General features: G+C 35.9%; 1 protein-coding gene across 2 annotated transcripts in view; it reads right to left on the bottom strand.

Annotated features, from left to right (window-relative positions):
• ATP7A (ATPase copper transporting alpha) overlaps positions 1-16,324 on the bottom strand; it is a 190,261-nt gene that overhangs the window by 50,909 nt on the left and 123,028 nt on the right. For both annotated transcript variants that reach the window (XM_030304920.1, XM_030304921.1), the window contains 6 exons: positions 13,670-13,833; positions 5,540-5,701; positions 3,573-3,649; positions 3,123-3,351; positions 1,805-2,038; positions 549-640 (listed from right to left, as the gene is read on the bottom strand). In XM_030304920.1, the coding sequence (XP_030160780.1) occupies positions 549-640; positions 1,805-2,038; positions 3,123-3,351; positions 3,573-3,649; positions 5,540-5,701; positions 13,670-13,833 (958 nt within the window). The remainder of the gene's footprint in view (positions 1-548; positions 641-1,804; positions 2,039-3,122; positions 3,352-3,572; positions 3,650-5,539; positions 5,702-13,669; positions 13,834-16,324) is intronic.

Genomic DNA, 16,324 nt, shown 5'->3' with positions numbered 1-16,324 from the left:
TCAGATTGTGTGATATTCTGCAGGACATCACATTGATGGATTCTTCTCTAATAAGTTAATTGCATGGCGGGGGTTGAGGGGGTGGTAGGTGGGAGTAGGAGGGTGGTAGAGAGGGAGGAGGGAGAACAAGATGGAAGAGCTGTTTTAGATTAAAAGAAACGTGTTAGTCAAATGCATCAACATGTAGAACTTGTTTGATTTTTATTTCAAACAAAGAAACTTTCAACTTTTGGGAGACAACAAGAGAAATGTGAATATAGACTGTATAAGAGATGGTATTAAGGTATTGTTCATTTTGTTAAATGCAATATGGTAGATACATGAGAATATGTCCTTTTTTAGGAATATTTAGCAGTAAAACAATATGACTGGAATTTAAAATACTACTGCAACAACAGAAAGATATTTAGATGAAGTCTGGCCAAATGTGAATAACTCAAATCTGGGAGATAGATTAGGTGAGTTCATTATACTCTTCTACTTCTGGGTATATTTGATATTTTTTGTAAGAAGTTAAAAAGAGAAGGGGGAAGAATGAAAATAAATACCTTAAGAGAATATTATCAGAGTCAAGAGTTACAATAGTTGCTTCTGTAGCTTGTAGTGAAATTAGCTTGGCAAGAGCCTCTGATGTTTTGCCCTATAAATAAAAAACAAACATGTTAACAATGCTAAGGAAGAAAAATCTCAGGTTTTACCTAAAATAAAGATATAATACTTAACATTTACCCAAGAGATAATTTTAGGAATATTAATCAGTTAAAATTAGAAAATATTTCACTTCAAAAATATTAAGTATACAAAATATAAAATATATTATTAGGCATAATTTATAAATAAATAATGTAGCTTAATAAGAAAAGCATCAAGAACTCAGGTACATGAGCAAAGGACATGATTAGGAAATTCATGTAAGAAGAAATTAAATACCTGATATGTGGAAAAATGTTTATCCTTGCTATTAATGGAAGAAATGCAAAAGAAAGCAACTCTATGATACCATTTAATGCATACTAATTTAGCAAGAATTTATACAGGAGTTAATGCCAATGAAGTTGTAGTAAAACTACTTTACTAATGTACTCTTGTTGATAAAAAAAATTGTTACAACTTGTAGCATGAGCCATAAAAATATTTATGCTCTTTACTCATATACTTTATAATTTATCCTAAGATACTAATTCAATAGAAATTACTATTAAACATGAATATGTTTAATGCAAGATTATCTAAAATTTAAAACTGGAAACAGTCTAATTGAGAACAAAACAGGAATGGTTTAGTTGAGTGACAGCACAATGATTTGCCAGAGTATGATTCAGAAAATACCAAATAATTATCTAGACTGCAAAATGGGGAAAAAGCTGTATAATGTTAAGGATACAAACTGGTATGTACACTATGTTTGCCACTCTAAAATATAAAGGTATCTCGAGCAGAATTAGAAAGTAATTTCCATTATAGTATGGGATTATGGGTGAATATTCTTTCCATCATTATTTTAAATCCTGTGGTCACATCAATTTTCCCATTAACAATATGATATAAATAAATATTTATCAAATGTCTCTCTGTTTAAATCTCATGTTTAAATGAACATGGATGTACTATACTATCTACAGTATTAATTCCATTAATTTGGTAAATCTTCTAAAGGAAAATTTAACTTAAAATATTACCAAAACAGAAGTACTTCTTTTGTTAACTATATAAGTCAATGCATATTTCCAATAATTGGACTCGAAAATATTACAATCATTTATCTACCCAAGATTTTAACAAACGTCACCCGTTCTTACTTTACCTTTGCTATATGTTCCAGCCACCGGCCTAGTGCAATAAAGACAAATAGCATAGGAGGTGTGTCAAAGAAAGTAATAGGGTTTACTTTGGCTCTTTCATACATTGCAACCAGAAGAATAACCAAAGAGTAGGCAAATGCAATGGTGGTTGCCAGCACAATCAGTACATCCATATTTGCAGTTTTATGCTTCAGGGCTCTATACGCCTGAATGTAGAAGTACCAGCCTCCAAAAAACTGTAATACAGAAACAATAATTACTGCTTTTTTAAAAAATGCTGAAATCCAAATGTTTATCTCAGTAACAAAGATACAGTAATAATGTTCATTTCCTTTGACTTTTATCTAATCCAGCAACACTAAGGAAAGATTTTAAGCTGAAACAATAGTGTCCGTATTTTAGCAGGTATGTGCATGTAGGGATTCAAATTGCTGTAGAAGCTCTTGGCAGCTGTCCTCTATGATCCAATGGATATTCCATAATATAAAGAAAGATAATTCTTGGATTATTCTTTTAGATGCTAGCAAAAACGAGAACTAAGAAAAAAAAAAGAACTAAGAAAAAAATTACATTTTTTGACAAGGGTTTTTTATGGAAAACTCTGTTCCCCCTATCCAAAATTCAACCTAAGTGTATATCACAAGCTACTGGAACTGCTGGCTGTTTTCATTGGTATACATAACTGAGAAGCTTATTTTTCATTAGTATAGAGAAACACACTAGGATTTTCTTAAAATCATCATAACTTTTTATAAGAATCAGAAAAAGGAATAGATTTATTAGATAGAAGTGTTCTACAGTAAAAGTTTATCTCAAAAGAAGAGTTGAAAACATACAGAAAATAATGAACTTCAGTGCTAGGGAGAAATAATAAAAATAATAACATAATATTATAATTGCCACCATTATTTTAGTTTATATAATTAATAATTAAGTAACATTTAATATACTAATGTGAATATAATTAATTTTAATATATTTAATATGGAATATTAAGTGCAAATATAGATAAATAAAATATAATCTATTATAGCTTTAAATATACAATTATATACAATAGCAGATATGAATGCTAAATTCATATCTAAATATGAATTGAGCTCTTATTCTCTGCTTTGCCATTAAATAGTACCCTTAAGAGTTAAATGGAATTTATTATCTACTTTAACCACTCAATTTAAGATTATTTTTATAAAGCATCCACAGCATAAAATGATCCAACTTCTGACTAATACCTGTTTTGCAACTGAAAATAGCCTTTCCTGTCACATTTTGCTGTTTTACATTATTAACATACATCCTTGCTAACATTTCACTTGCCTGTACAGGTACACACAACAAAAAGGATAGCAAATTCATAATGGACAGTCCTGGCAGGATCTGGCGCTCCAGGAACATAGAAGAAGAATGAATGTTGATCATTTCTTCTTGACTCATGCTCTGATTATGGTGAAGAGTTGCAAGATGGTGGTCCATAACCATCATATATATCATCAGCCCCATGACAGGAATACAGAAAAAGAGGCTCACAAGGAAGGACCGTCTCCACCTCACGTAGAAAAGAAAAATCATTTGAATAAGTAGCTTATGGTTAAAGAGTCTACATAGTACAGAGAAATACAAATTGTGACCACTCCACCCGACATAAGGATGCCACTGTAAAAACTAACATGCCAACAGGATGTTAAATTTATAACAAGGAGTCAAAATCTGTTTTTCACTGACACACCAAAAGCACTTGTTTCTTACTGACACACCAAAAGCACTTACTGTCTTATTTCTCGTTTATGGTCCAGGTGGCTTGCTGACCGATCCTTTTTGACCAAAGAAGCTTCAAAACCTAAGCTCTAAGGAAATTCATGAGAAAACAATTATTTCACTGAATGTATAAATATTATATAGAGAAATTCTAAGTCATGGTATTGTCATTAAGAACAATTCAACTCAATTACTGAGTGCAAGGCACTCTGGGGAATATAAAGATGAAGATGTGCTTCCTTAATTACTTGTGTTTATAATCTTCCTTCAAAGAAATGAATATTTCCCCAATTCTAGTTAATGTCTATCCTACTGCTCTCAAACTAATGATTTAACTCAAGTGCAGTTGCCCTCACTAGAGATTCTTATTACACCAAAAAGTAAGATAAAGCCTCCACTAAGTGATTTTAGAAAAAAAGCAGAATCTGTTACGTGGTCAGGCTGACAGAGTGTTTGATGATGTAATAAAGACAGAATTCAATAGTAAAATCATAAATCTTACATTTAGATAAGAGTCATCCACTAGTATTGATGTACATTAATCATTTCTTCTAAATTTTAGCTTTGACAGCTGTCCATCCCTCCCCCGAACAAGTACAGAAAACTGAATAATAGGCCACAAAAACTAGCACCATATTAAATATATTATTCAAGGCTTTGCATATGTTGGCTTTACTCTTGTTCTATCAGAAAAAAAGAACATGAACAAAAATTTTCTTGAATAAGACAAAGTATTAAAGAAAACTACACATAAGTAAGACTCATATGTGCATAGACAGTAACATACACTATATTTTCAACTGCTAAGAAAAATGCTGTCATCTTACATTTGTTGGAAATGTAGCACAGTGAAAAAAGCAACCATGAAATTTGGGGTCAGAAAGAACAGACTCAAATCCCAGCTATGACACTTACTACCTATGTGACTTTGGGCAAGTAACTTAACTTCTCTCAACCTGAGTTTCTCCACCACCAAAATGAAGATGACAGCACTGTTGTGAGAATTAAATTAAGAGTTGAAGCTTTGCAATCTTGGAAACTGGCTCAAAGTAGATACTTGATAATGCTAGCTTCACAAGATGTTAATGGTATTATTATCTATAGTAATAGGATCTTATCTGAACTATTAATATCTTCAGATCATGATAACACCAAGGCTATACCACATTAAAGTTTTTAAGGCACTCTCACATGTACTACTACCCACTTAAGATTTATTGAAGAACACAGGATAAATTTGCTACCAAGACAAGAGTTTGGTCTTTTAAATTTCTTACTTTAACTTAAAAATACATCATTTGCAAGGAGAATCAGACTTATTAATACAGAGAGCAATCTGATGGTTGCCAGAGGGGAGGTAGGTGGGAGATGGGTAAAATGGGTGAAGAGGAGTGGGAGATATAGGCTTCCAGTTATGGAATGAGTAAGTCATGGGAATAAAAGACACAGTATAGGGAATACTGTCAATGGTATTGCAATAACATTGTATGGTGACAGGTGGTAGCTACACTTGGGGCGAGCACAGCATAACTATGGAGTTGTTGAATCACTATGTTGTATACCTTAATGTAACATCATTGTGACAACTATACTCAAATTTTTTAAAAAATACATCATTTGCTTTGACCTAACAAACAACAAAGCATGTAGCATGTTGCTTTGCTTTCTTAGTGATTAATTAATCTTACAACAAATTGTACTTTACTTCCATTTTCTAAATATTTTTAAATGATTTGTGATTCTACCTTCAGTCTGCTCCTGATTAATAGTGCCAACATGCCTTTGCCTAACTCTTCCTGACAAAGACCAAGGAAAAAAAAAGGGTATAAACACACATTAAATTTGAGACAGATGTTATTGAGAGTAATCAAAGGGGCCGGATCTTGTTCACTGTTTCTATCTGATACAAACCAGAAGTGATTCAACAGAGGGCTGACTGAATAGGTAAGAACACAGAAATGCAAAGTCTTAACACTTACTTCAACTGTATGGATAATATCCCTGGGACCAATAATTTCTGGGTCATACTTAATATGTGCTTTGTTGGTTGCCAAGGCCACAGAACAGTAGAAGATCCCTCTGTGTTTTGTGAGGATAGACTCTATTTTATGTACACAGGAGGCACACGTCATTCCTCTCACCTGTTAAAGACAAAGGTTTTGTTATTCAGAAATCTACTTTTTCCTCTATTAAACATGAATTGTAACATGGGATTAACACACAAGATCTTATCTGCACTATTAATATACTTTAGAAAATTGTAGGGGCGCCTGGGTGGCGCAGTCGGTTAAGCGTCCGACTTCAGCCAGGTCACGATCTTGCGGTCCGTGAGTTTGAGCCCCGTGTCAGGCTCTGGGCTGATGGCTCGGAGCCTGGAGCCTGTTTCCGATTCTGTGTCTCCCTCTCTCTCTGCCCCTCCCCCGTTCATGCTCTGTCTCTCTCTGTCCCAAAAATAAATAAAAAACCTTGAAAAAAAATTAAAAAAAAAAAAAGAAAATTGTATTAGAATGCTATTTTTATATAAAATTACATTGAACAAAGATATGGTCCCAGCTGCAACAGGTTAAACAGAAAAGGATCTCACTAAGTCTCCCTCCTCCTGTCACTAGTGATAGAGGATTTGACATCTATTGATTCTTGTATTAAATGTCATGCTTCCCTATAGATTTTTTAGCCATTAGTATTACTTTTAGTGAAGGTTAATGGATGACAAAAGTGTTATACCTTTGTCTAAAAATGCATTTTGCCTTATGTCTTAGGTGAGGTTACAGTTCAGCTGGGTATTAAATTCTAAAATGGAGTAGCAGAACTTCTGGAATGACCGTGTGTGGAGCTCAGCAAATCCTTTTCCCAAAAAGCAATGATAAAATTGGACAAAAGCTTCAAAAAACAACCATTTAAAGACTCTGGTAAATAACTAAAGAGTATAACAGGTAAATAACTAAAGAGTATAACAAATTACAAAGCATTTATTCAAGAATATGTACTGAAAGAATACCAGTAATGGTAAAGATCTTTGAAAATTCTCCCCTCCATAAAAGCAATAAGAAAACTGGAAAAAACAACAAACTTTTTCAGAAACTGAAATTACATAAAAGCTTTCAGCAATACAGGAAGCATTTATTCAAGAGAATCAGATGAAACCCAGTGAAACAGCAAGCTATGTGCTATTATATATATTATAATTTTCCTTCTTCTCATCTCCTCCCCTCCAGCTCTGTAGTGGCCATGAAGACCAGCAGCCCACAGTGATGGTGAAAAACAGCATCAGGGAAGCCACCAGAAAGAGCAGAAAATGGTTGGAGCTCCTTCAAAGCCTCATTACTAGGGAACTGTTATTATATGATCTGACTGATGGTTCTCTGAAATATCCCACTTGCAAAGATGTCTGTGTTTGCCCTGACTGGAGCCCAGCGAATTCCCTGGGAGAATTTGTCAAAAACAATTCAAGGTAATTATTAATCTTGTGGCTACCTAAGGCAAGGGATAACAGTTGGAGCAAACAATAGGCTAACCAAAAAGCCTAAAAAGGAAAAACTGGGAAGCAAGATATACATAAGAACTCCAACATATTCTAAAAATCTAGAAGGCCATTCATTCACACGCATAGGGTTGTACATGTCCAAGATTATGCATACTCAGACCTAAAAGGCCCTAACCTCTCACCTCAGGCTGACCAGTAGACTCTGTAGAAGCAGGAAGTAAAGACTAAGGCAATTGACAACTGAATAGCTTGGTGTTGAAGGCATGCACAGAGATCCTCAGCAAAGACTGGGAGATTTATTGGTTCCAAGTATTTAAGTAAATCTCTGTCCAATCATTAGCTGACCACTGAGCTAATCAAGCAGAAACTTCAGTGGCCACACATTAACAAAGAATATAAATTTTATAGAATTATTTCATAAACGTCACTAAACAATAACAATGGCAAGTAGCAACAACAACAAACCCTAAGGAGTGGAAAATAACTTTATTTCCAGAGTTGCTACATATTTCCAACAAATAATTGTGAGACAGGTGATGAAACAAGAAAGTACGGTCCATATAAAGGGAAAAAAGTAATCAACAGAAATTGTCTCTAAGGAAGCCCAGACATTGGACTTACTAGACAAAGATGTTAAATCAGGTACTGAAAATATATTCAATGAACTAAAAAAAAAAAAAAACCCATGTCTAAAGAATTAAAGGAAAATATGAGAACAATGTCTAACCAAAAATAATATCAATAAAGAGAGAGAGATTATTGAAAAGGCCCAATGGACAGTCTGGATTAAAAAGGATAATACCTGAAATGAAAGCATTACTTAGAGGGAAATGTGTAGTTGTAAATGCCAATATTAAAAAATAAAATCTTGGGGCGCCTGGGTGGTGCAGTCGGTTGGGCGTCCGACTTCAGCCAGGTCACGATCTCGCGGTCCATGGGTTCGAGCCCCGCGTCAGGCTCTGGGCTGATGGCTCAGAGCCTGGAGCCTGTTTCCGATTCTGTGGCTCCCTCTCTCTCTGCCCCTCCCCCGTTCATGCTCTGTCTCTCTCTGTCCCAAAAATAAATAAAAACGTTGAAAAAAAAATTAAAAAAAATAATAATAAAATCTCAAATAAATGACCTAACCTTCCACCTTAAGGAACTAGACAAGAAGAGCAAACTAAACGTAAAGCAAGCAAAGGGAAGAAAATTAAAAATGAAAGTGGAAATTCACATAAGAGAGAACAGAGAAAATTAACAAAACCAAAAATTGTTTGTCTGAAAAGGCTGACAATGGGGCGCCTGGGTGGCGCAGTCGGTTAAGCGTCCGACTTCAGCCAGGTCACGATCTCGCGGTCTGTGAGTTCGAGCCCCGCGTCGGGCTCTGGGCTGATGGCTCAGAGCCTGGAGCCTGTTTCCGATGCTGTGTCTCCCTCTCTCTCTGCCCCTCCCCCGTTCATGCTCTGTCTCTATCCCAAAAATAAATAATCGTGGAAAAGGCTGACAAAATTGACAAAATTTGGCTAGACTGAACAAGGAGAAAAAGAAAGAAGACTCAAATGCTTAATATCAAGAATGAAGAGTGACATGAAGTTTCTTTTTTGGGTTGACAAAAATGTTTTAAAATTACATACAGTGACAATTGCAACTCTGTGGATATACAAAAACTACTGAATTAGGGGAACCTGGGGGGCTCAGTCAGTTAAGCATCTGACTTCAGCTCAGGTCATGATCTCATAGTTTGTGAGTTCGAGCCCCACATCAGGCTCCATGCTGACAGCTCAGAGCCTGGAGCCTGCTTCGGATTCTGCATCTCCCTCTCTCTCTGCCCCTCCCCGGCTCACACTCTGTCTCTCTCTCCAAAATGAATAAACATAAAATTTTTTTTTAAAAAACACTGAATCGTACACTTAAAGCATGAGTTTTATAGTATGTGAATAGTATTTCAATAAAGCTATTAATTGTCAGAAGTCTTTAAAAAATAAAAGCCCATGGGGGTGCCTGCCTGGATCAGTTGGTGAAGTATGCAGCTCTTGATCTCGGGATTGTGGGTTCAAACCCTGTGTTGGGTGTAGAGATTAATTAAAAATAAAATCTTTTAGGGGCGCCTGGGTGGCTCAGTCAGTTAAGCGGCTGACTTCAGCTCAGGTCATGATCTTGCGGTCCATAAGTTCGAGTCCCGCGTCAGGCTCTGTGCTGACAGCTCAGAGCCTGGAGCCTGTTTCAGATTCTGTGTCTCCCTCTCTCTGACCCTCCCCCATTCATGCTCTGTCTCTCTCTGTCTCAAAAATAAATAAACGTTAAAAAAAAATTTTTTAATAAAATCTTTTAAAAATTTTAAATATTTAAAATTTTTAAATTTAAAATGTTAATACTACCCAAAGCTATCTACACATTCAATGCAATCCCAATCAAAATTGCACCAGCATTCTTCTCGAAGCTAGAACAAGCAATCCTAAAATTTGTATGGAAACACAAAAGACCCCGCATAGCCAAAGTAATTTTGAAGAAGACGACCAAAGCGGGAGGCATCACAATCCCAGATTTAGCCTCTACTACAAAGCTGTAGTCATCAAGACAGCATGGTATTGGCACAAATACAGACACATAGACCAATGGAATAGAACAGAAACCCCAGAAGTAGACCCACAAAAGTATGGCCAACTAATCTTTGACACAGCAGGAAAGAATATCCAATGGATAAAAGACAGTCTCTTTAACAAATGGTGCTGGGAGAACTGGACAGCAACATGCAGAAGGATGAAACTAGACCACTTTCTTACACCATTCACAAAAACAAACTCAAAATGGATGAAGGACCTGAATGTGAGACAGGAAACCATCAAAACCCTAGAGGAGGAAGCAGGAAAAGACCTCTCTGACCTCAGCCGTAGCAATTTCTTACTTGACACATCCCCAAAGGCAAGGGAATTAAAAGCAAAAATGAACTACTGGGACCTCATGAAGATAAAGAGCTTCTGCACAGCAAAGGTAACAATCAACAAAACTAAAAGGCAACCAATGGAATGGGAAAAGGTATTTGCAAATGACATATAGGACAAAGGGCTGGTATCCAAAACCTATAAAGAGCTCACCAAACTGCACACCCAAAAAACAAATGATCCAGTGAAGAAATGGGCAGAAGACATGAATAGACACTTCTCTAAAGAAGACATCCAGGGGCGCCTGGGTGGCGCAGTCGGTTAAGCGTCCGACTTCAGCCAGGTCACGATCTCGCGGTCCGTGAGTTCGAGCCCCGCGTCGGGCTCTGGGCTGATGGCTCAGAGCCTGGAGCCTGTTTCCGATTCTGTGTCTCCCTCTCTCTCTGCCCCTCCCCCATTCATGCTCTGTCTCTCTCTGTCCCAAAAATAAATAAACGTTGAAAAAAAAAATTTAAAAAAAAAAAAAAAAAAAGAAGACATCCAGATGGCCAACAGGCACATGAAAAGATGCTCAACGTCACTCCCCATCAGGGAAATACAAATCAAAACCACACTCAGATACCGCTTCATGCCAGTCAGAGTGGCTAAAAGGAACAAATCAGGAGACTATAGATGCTGGAGAGGATGTGGAGAAACGGGAACCCCCTTGCACTGTTGGTGGGAATGCAAACTGGTGCAGCCACTCTGGAAAACAGTGTGGAGGTTCCTCAAAAAATTCAAAATAGATCTACCGTGTGACCCAGCAATAGCACTGCTAGGAATTTATCCAAGTGATACAGGAGTGCTGATGCATAGGGGCACTTGTATCCCAATGTTTATAGCAGCACTTTCAACAATAGCCAAATCATGGAAAGAGCCTAAATGTCCATCAACTGATGAATGGATAAAGAAATTGTGGTTTATATACATAATGGAATACTACGTGGAAATGAGAAAGAATGAAATATGGCCTTTTGTGGCAACGTGGATGGAACTAGAGTGTTATGCTAAGTGAAGTAAGTCATACAGAGAAAGACAGATACCATATGGTTTCACTCTTATGTGGATTCTGAGAAACTTAACAGAAGACCATGGGGGAGGGGAAGGAAAAAAAAAAGGTTAGAGAGGGAGGAAGCCAAAATATAAGAGACTTAAAAACTGAGAACAAACTGAGGGCTGATGGGGGGTGCGAGGGAGAGGAGGGTGGGTGATGGGTACTGAGGAGGGCACCAGTTGGGATGAGCACTGGGTGTTGTATGGAAACCAATTTGACAATAAATTTCATGTTTAAAAAATTTTTTTAATAAATAAAAAATAAAAATCTACCCATTCTTTTTAATAGCTGCTTCATATCTCACTGCATGGACATATCATAATTTATGTATCTAGTCCCCAGTGATTGACATTTAGGTTTTTCCTATCTTTTGCCATATTAAAAAAACAGGGGGTGGGGCGCCTGGGTGGCGCAGTCGGTTAAGCGTCCGACTTCAGCCAGGTCACGATCTCGCGGTCCGTGAGTTCGAGCCCCGCGTCAGGCTCTGGGCTGATGGCTCAGAGCCTGGAGCCTGTTTCCGATTCTGTGTCTCCCTCTCTCTCTGCCCCTCCCCCGTTCATGCTCTGTCTCTCTCTGTCCCAAAAATAAATAAACGTTGAAAAAAAAAAATTTAAAAAAAAAAAAAAAAAAAAAAACAAAACAGGGGGTGCTTGAGTGGCTCAGTTGGTTGAGCACCCAACTCTTGATTTCATCTCAGGTCATGATCCCAGGGTCATAGGATTAAGCCCTGCTTCGGGCTCTGCACTGAACGTGGAACCTGCTTAAGATTCTCCCTCTCCTTCCCTCCCTCCCCCCACCCCGCTCTTTCTCTCTCTCTCTCTCCCTCTGCCCCACTACCCCACTACCACTCTCTGTCTCTTGCTCTAAAAAATTAATTAATTAATTAATTAAGTCTTGGGGCACCTGAGTGGCTCAGTCGGTTGAGTGTCCAAGTCTTGATTTAGGCTCAGGTCATGATCCCAGGGTCACAGGATCAAGTGTCCCATTGGGCTCCTCACTGAGCGTGGAGACTGCTTGACATTCTCTCTTCCTCTGTCTGTCTCCCTTTGCCCCCTCCCCATCTCCCCCTCTTGTACTCTCTCTAAAAAAAATACTATAAATGAACATCCTTGCACACATGTCATTTCATACATATGGAACTATGTCTGTAGGATAACTTCCTATGAGTATAAAAGGCAAAGGATATGCACAATTTTCCTTTTGATAAATATTGCCAAATTCCCCTGTTGAGAGCTTGTATCAGTTGACCCTCCACCAGCAATATATGAGAGATAACACAATGTTAACAAAATTGTTTTTTATATTTACCAATCTAATAGATGAAAAAGGGCATTTCAATGCAGGTTTAATTTGCTTTATTCTTATAACAAGTGAGGGTGAAGATATTTTCATGTGTTTAAAGTGGTAATGTTTTGGACTGTCTGTGAACTGTCAGTTCATATCCTTTACCATCTCTCTTTTGAGTTGCTGGTTCTTATTGATTTACAACAGTTCTTTGTATATTAAGAAAATTAACCTTCATCTATGATAAGAAATAAACTTTTTTACCTGTTTTTTTACTTCATTTATGGCGTTTTTCCATCCAAAAAGAAATTTTTATGTACATGAATTTATCTATCATTTCTTTTTGGGTTTGTATGATATTTAGAAAGGCCATTTCCACTCTGATATTATTTTTTAAGTGATAGATCAGATGTTATTACTGAGAAAAGCTGGGAAAAGCTTCATAGATAGGGGTGCCTGGGTAGCTCAGTTGGTTAAGCGTCTGACTTCGGTTCAGGTCATGATCTCACAGTTTGTGGGCTCGAGCCCCGTATCAGGCTCTGTGCTGACAGCTCGGAGCCTGGAGCCTGCTTCAGATTCTGTGTCTCCCTCTCTCTCTGCCCCTCCCCAACTTGTGCTCTGTCTCTCTCTCTCTCTCTCTTAAAAATAAACATTAAAAAAATTGGTTTTTAAAGATTCACAGATATTCCCTACTAGTTTTGCAACTTTATGAATCTAAAATTATTCACACAACAGACTTATGTATAGTAAAACAAATACACTAAAATGTTAACAGAGAATCTAGGTGGTGTGTACAAGGGTGTCCATTGTACAATTCTTTAGATTTTCTTGATGTCTGAAGTTTTTATACTAAAATACTGGGAAAAGGGCACTAAATACTTCTTGTAATTTCATGGTTTTATTTTTTATATTCAAATTTTTGATTGAGCTGATACTAATTTTGGTACAGGGTTAAATTTTTTGTTTTAATTGTTTAAGGTATACAAATAAAACTCAATTTGCTGGATTGGAGAAAATGACCATTGTAAACCAATATGCTTTCCACCTGGTTTTTTGACTTCATTTACAAAATTTCAGTCTTCAATGCATCTGAATCTTTTCTTTTCTATGCTGATAGGATCATACTATATTTTAAAAGTCGGTTTTTATTTATTTATTCAAACCTAATTCTTCTTTGTTGGTTCTTAATAAACATATGATTATCTCTTATATTCCAGGCTTAAAGGCCACCATTAAGTCATATCTTATCCTTCTATTTTCCAGTTTCCTTAATTTTCCTTTTATGCTTTATTTTCCCAACCCTTAAATAACTTCGGAACTATTTTCGGAACCTTTCCCCCGAGTTTTTCCTGGAAATTTTATTAATTACACAAAAATGATTACTTACAACAAGTTCCAAAACACCATCTCCTTCACCAGCATTTTCTATCATAGTGGCTCCAAATCCAAGCTCTCGGATGAACTCAGCTATCACTGGGGGTTGTATAACAGCAGGATTATATCTCACTTCTGCCTTGCCAGCCATCAGAGCCACAAGTACAGAATATATTCCTGGAAGCATTGATAAGAAAAATAACTGAGATAATATCCTTATAAAAAGAGGAATGTTATGATAATTTCTTCATTTGTGAAAGGATTAAAGTGAATCTAGAAAAAATTATTACTTAACTGTTATACAGTCTTGAACCTAAACCAAATAAAACTAGTTGAAAGAGGGCCTTATTTTCTGAAACTTTTTATTATGGACAATTTCAATTATACATATACAAAAGAGAACAACATAATAAACTTTATATAACCACCACCCAGTGTCAACAATTATCAATAATACTGGGGCTGATCCTGTTTCATCTATATTCCTATCCTCTTACTTACTGCACTCTACTCTGATGATTTTGAAGCAAAACCCACATAACATATCATTTCACATGTAAATATTTAAATATGTATCTCTAAAAGACTCTTCTCTCAAAAAAAAAAATCCATAATACCATTATCACACCTGAAGTAAGTCCTCAATATCACCAAATATCCATGCAGAATTCACATTTCCAGAATTGTCTTATAACTGTTTATTTAACACAGTTGTTTTTTTGAAATGGGATCCAAATCATACCCATCAATTGCAACAGGTTGAGACCTTAACATGTAATTATAGGGCATTTGTAGAAACTAATAAGACCTAGAGAAAGGAACTCATGCACTTAAGGAAATCACTGCAATTATAGTAAGGAATCTAAGAATGTATCAACATGCATATTATAACAATATCAAATAAAAGTCATTTCTTAAGATTATCCAATTTTACTGTCTTGCACACACTAATATAAAGTGCTCTTATTCCTAGGGAGAAAGTGCCATACAACTTGTTAACAGAACAAAGGAGTTCATTTTATGGCAGTCATCCTGTTTTCTCATGCAAGCCTTTTATTAACAACCATCCTACTTCTCTAGGCCAGCTATTGATGTCATTTCTAGGAAGAAAATTAATTCTGCATAGCAAAAATGACAGCTCTTTCTACGAATCTGTGGCACTTGGTGGCTACCTGACAGGAAATGGGGATCAACAGACCATAGGTCAACTGTGGAGTTTGATAAAAAGAAAATAATATTAATTTAATCATAGTTTTAAATAAGAAAACAGAGAACCTATATAATCTAAGTTTTCTATATAAAGTACTTACACTCTGGGCTTTGTGGATACCAAATAATTCAGAGGATCAGCTCATAGGAAAGTGTCAGTAAAAGGAGTAGGGTATAAAGAAAGTAGGAAAAATCTTTTTGTTTCAGTGGATATAATCTATAGCCAAATAGAAATAGAAGGGAAAATCTGACTTTTCAAAAACAGGTTTCATACTTACATAAATTATGGATAATTTTTAAACTCTTACTTTAAATTATAATTAGAACTCTATTCATTTTCAGAAATATAATGCAAACTAAACTTAGAGATGGCCAGTGTTACTTAGTTTTTTAAAAAGTGAATATAGTGATCCCAGCTAGGCTAATGGTAGTCCTAATTGGGTAAAGAAGTGATAAAGGGGAGAGTGGGGAGTAACTAGAAGAATCAGCACAATGAATTTTTAAAAAAAGATTCATAATTGGTATAGGCATTGCTTGTCTCATGAAAAAGGCTATTTCTGAATTGCCCAAACATAGTTGGTTCTGAAATTAAACAGGAACCTTACAAACTTCTTTTGCTTTCATATGTTTGCAACCTCCCTCCTTCCCTGTTTTAATCAATTGAAGTGTAATATAAGCTTTAGCCTCAACTGCATTCTAATTAGAATGGAGACTGAAATGGCATGCAAATATGACACAATGCAGATAAGGTTAATAATGGAATTGCCTCTGTATAACAAACATTTTGTTATAAAATTCTGGCCTTTATATAAAAGGTGATTCTATGGGCCACAGGTCTGTATTATTATTATATACTGTGAGTTATTTCCCCACAATAGAGGGAATAAGCTGATACTAATCTTATTTATTTGGCCCTTGTGACTAACAGCATATATTAAGAAACCTGGGACTAGGGCTGCTGAAGTACCAAACCTATGATTTCAGTTTCATTAAACATAACCGCATATATCTATGGCTAACAAATCTTATGCCACAGTATGAAGTTTTATATGAATATGACTTCAAACTTATAAGGTAAAACATTTGGGTATGACTGAATAAAAAAAAGTACGCTGTAAATTTTCTAAGATTTTGTAACCTAGCATTAAAATTTATCACAATAACTTTTTAACATCTTTACTGCAAAGATCAGTGATCATAATTCTAAACAAACTTGGTTTTGATCTGGTTGGTTCAAGTATAGTAATATTGAAACTTATGGACTGTAGTTATTTTTAAGCATAGCTTTATCAGAAAATTTGTATGTTTTTCTTAAAATCCATTGCAACCAAGGTCCATAGAGAATAGTCAACTTAAACATATATTTCCTTCTGCTATTTTCCTACACATTTCATTGATGTTAAAATGTGATCATGAGGTAAACAAGATAGGAACCATATCTAAGGGAACAGAACACAAA

This window comes from Lynx canadensis, chromosome X (genome assembly GCF_007474595.2).
Source record: "Lynx canadensis isolate LIC74 chromosome X, mLynCan4.pri.v2, whole genome shotgun sequence".
NCBI classification, from domain to species: domain Eukaryota; kingdom Metazoa; phylum Chordata; class Mammalia; order Carnivora; family Felidae; genus Lynx; species Lynx canadensis.
Note: the sequence above shows the minus strand (reverse complement) of the source record. Positions and strands in the feature narration are given on the sequence as shown.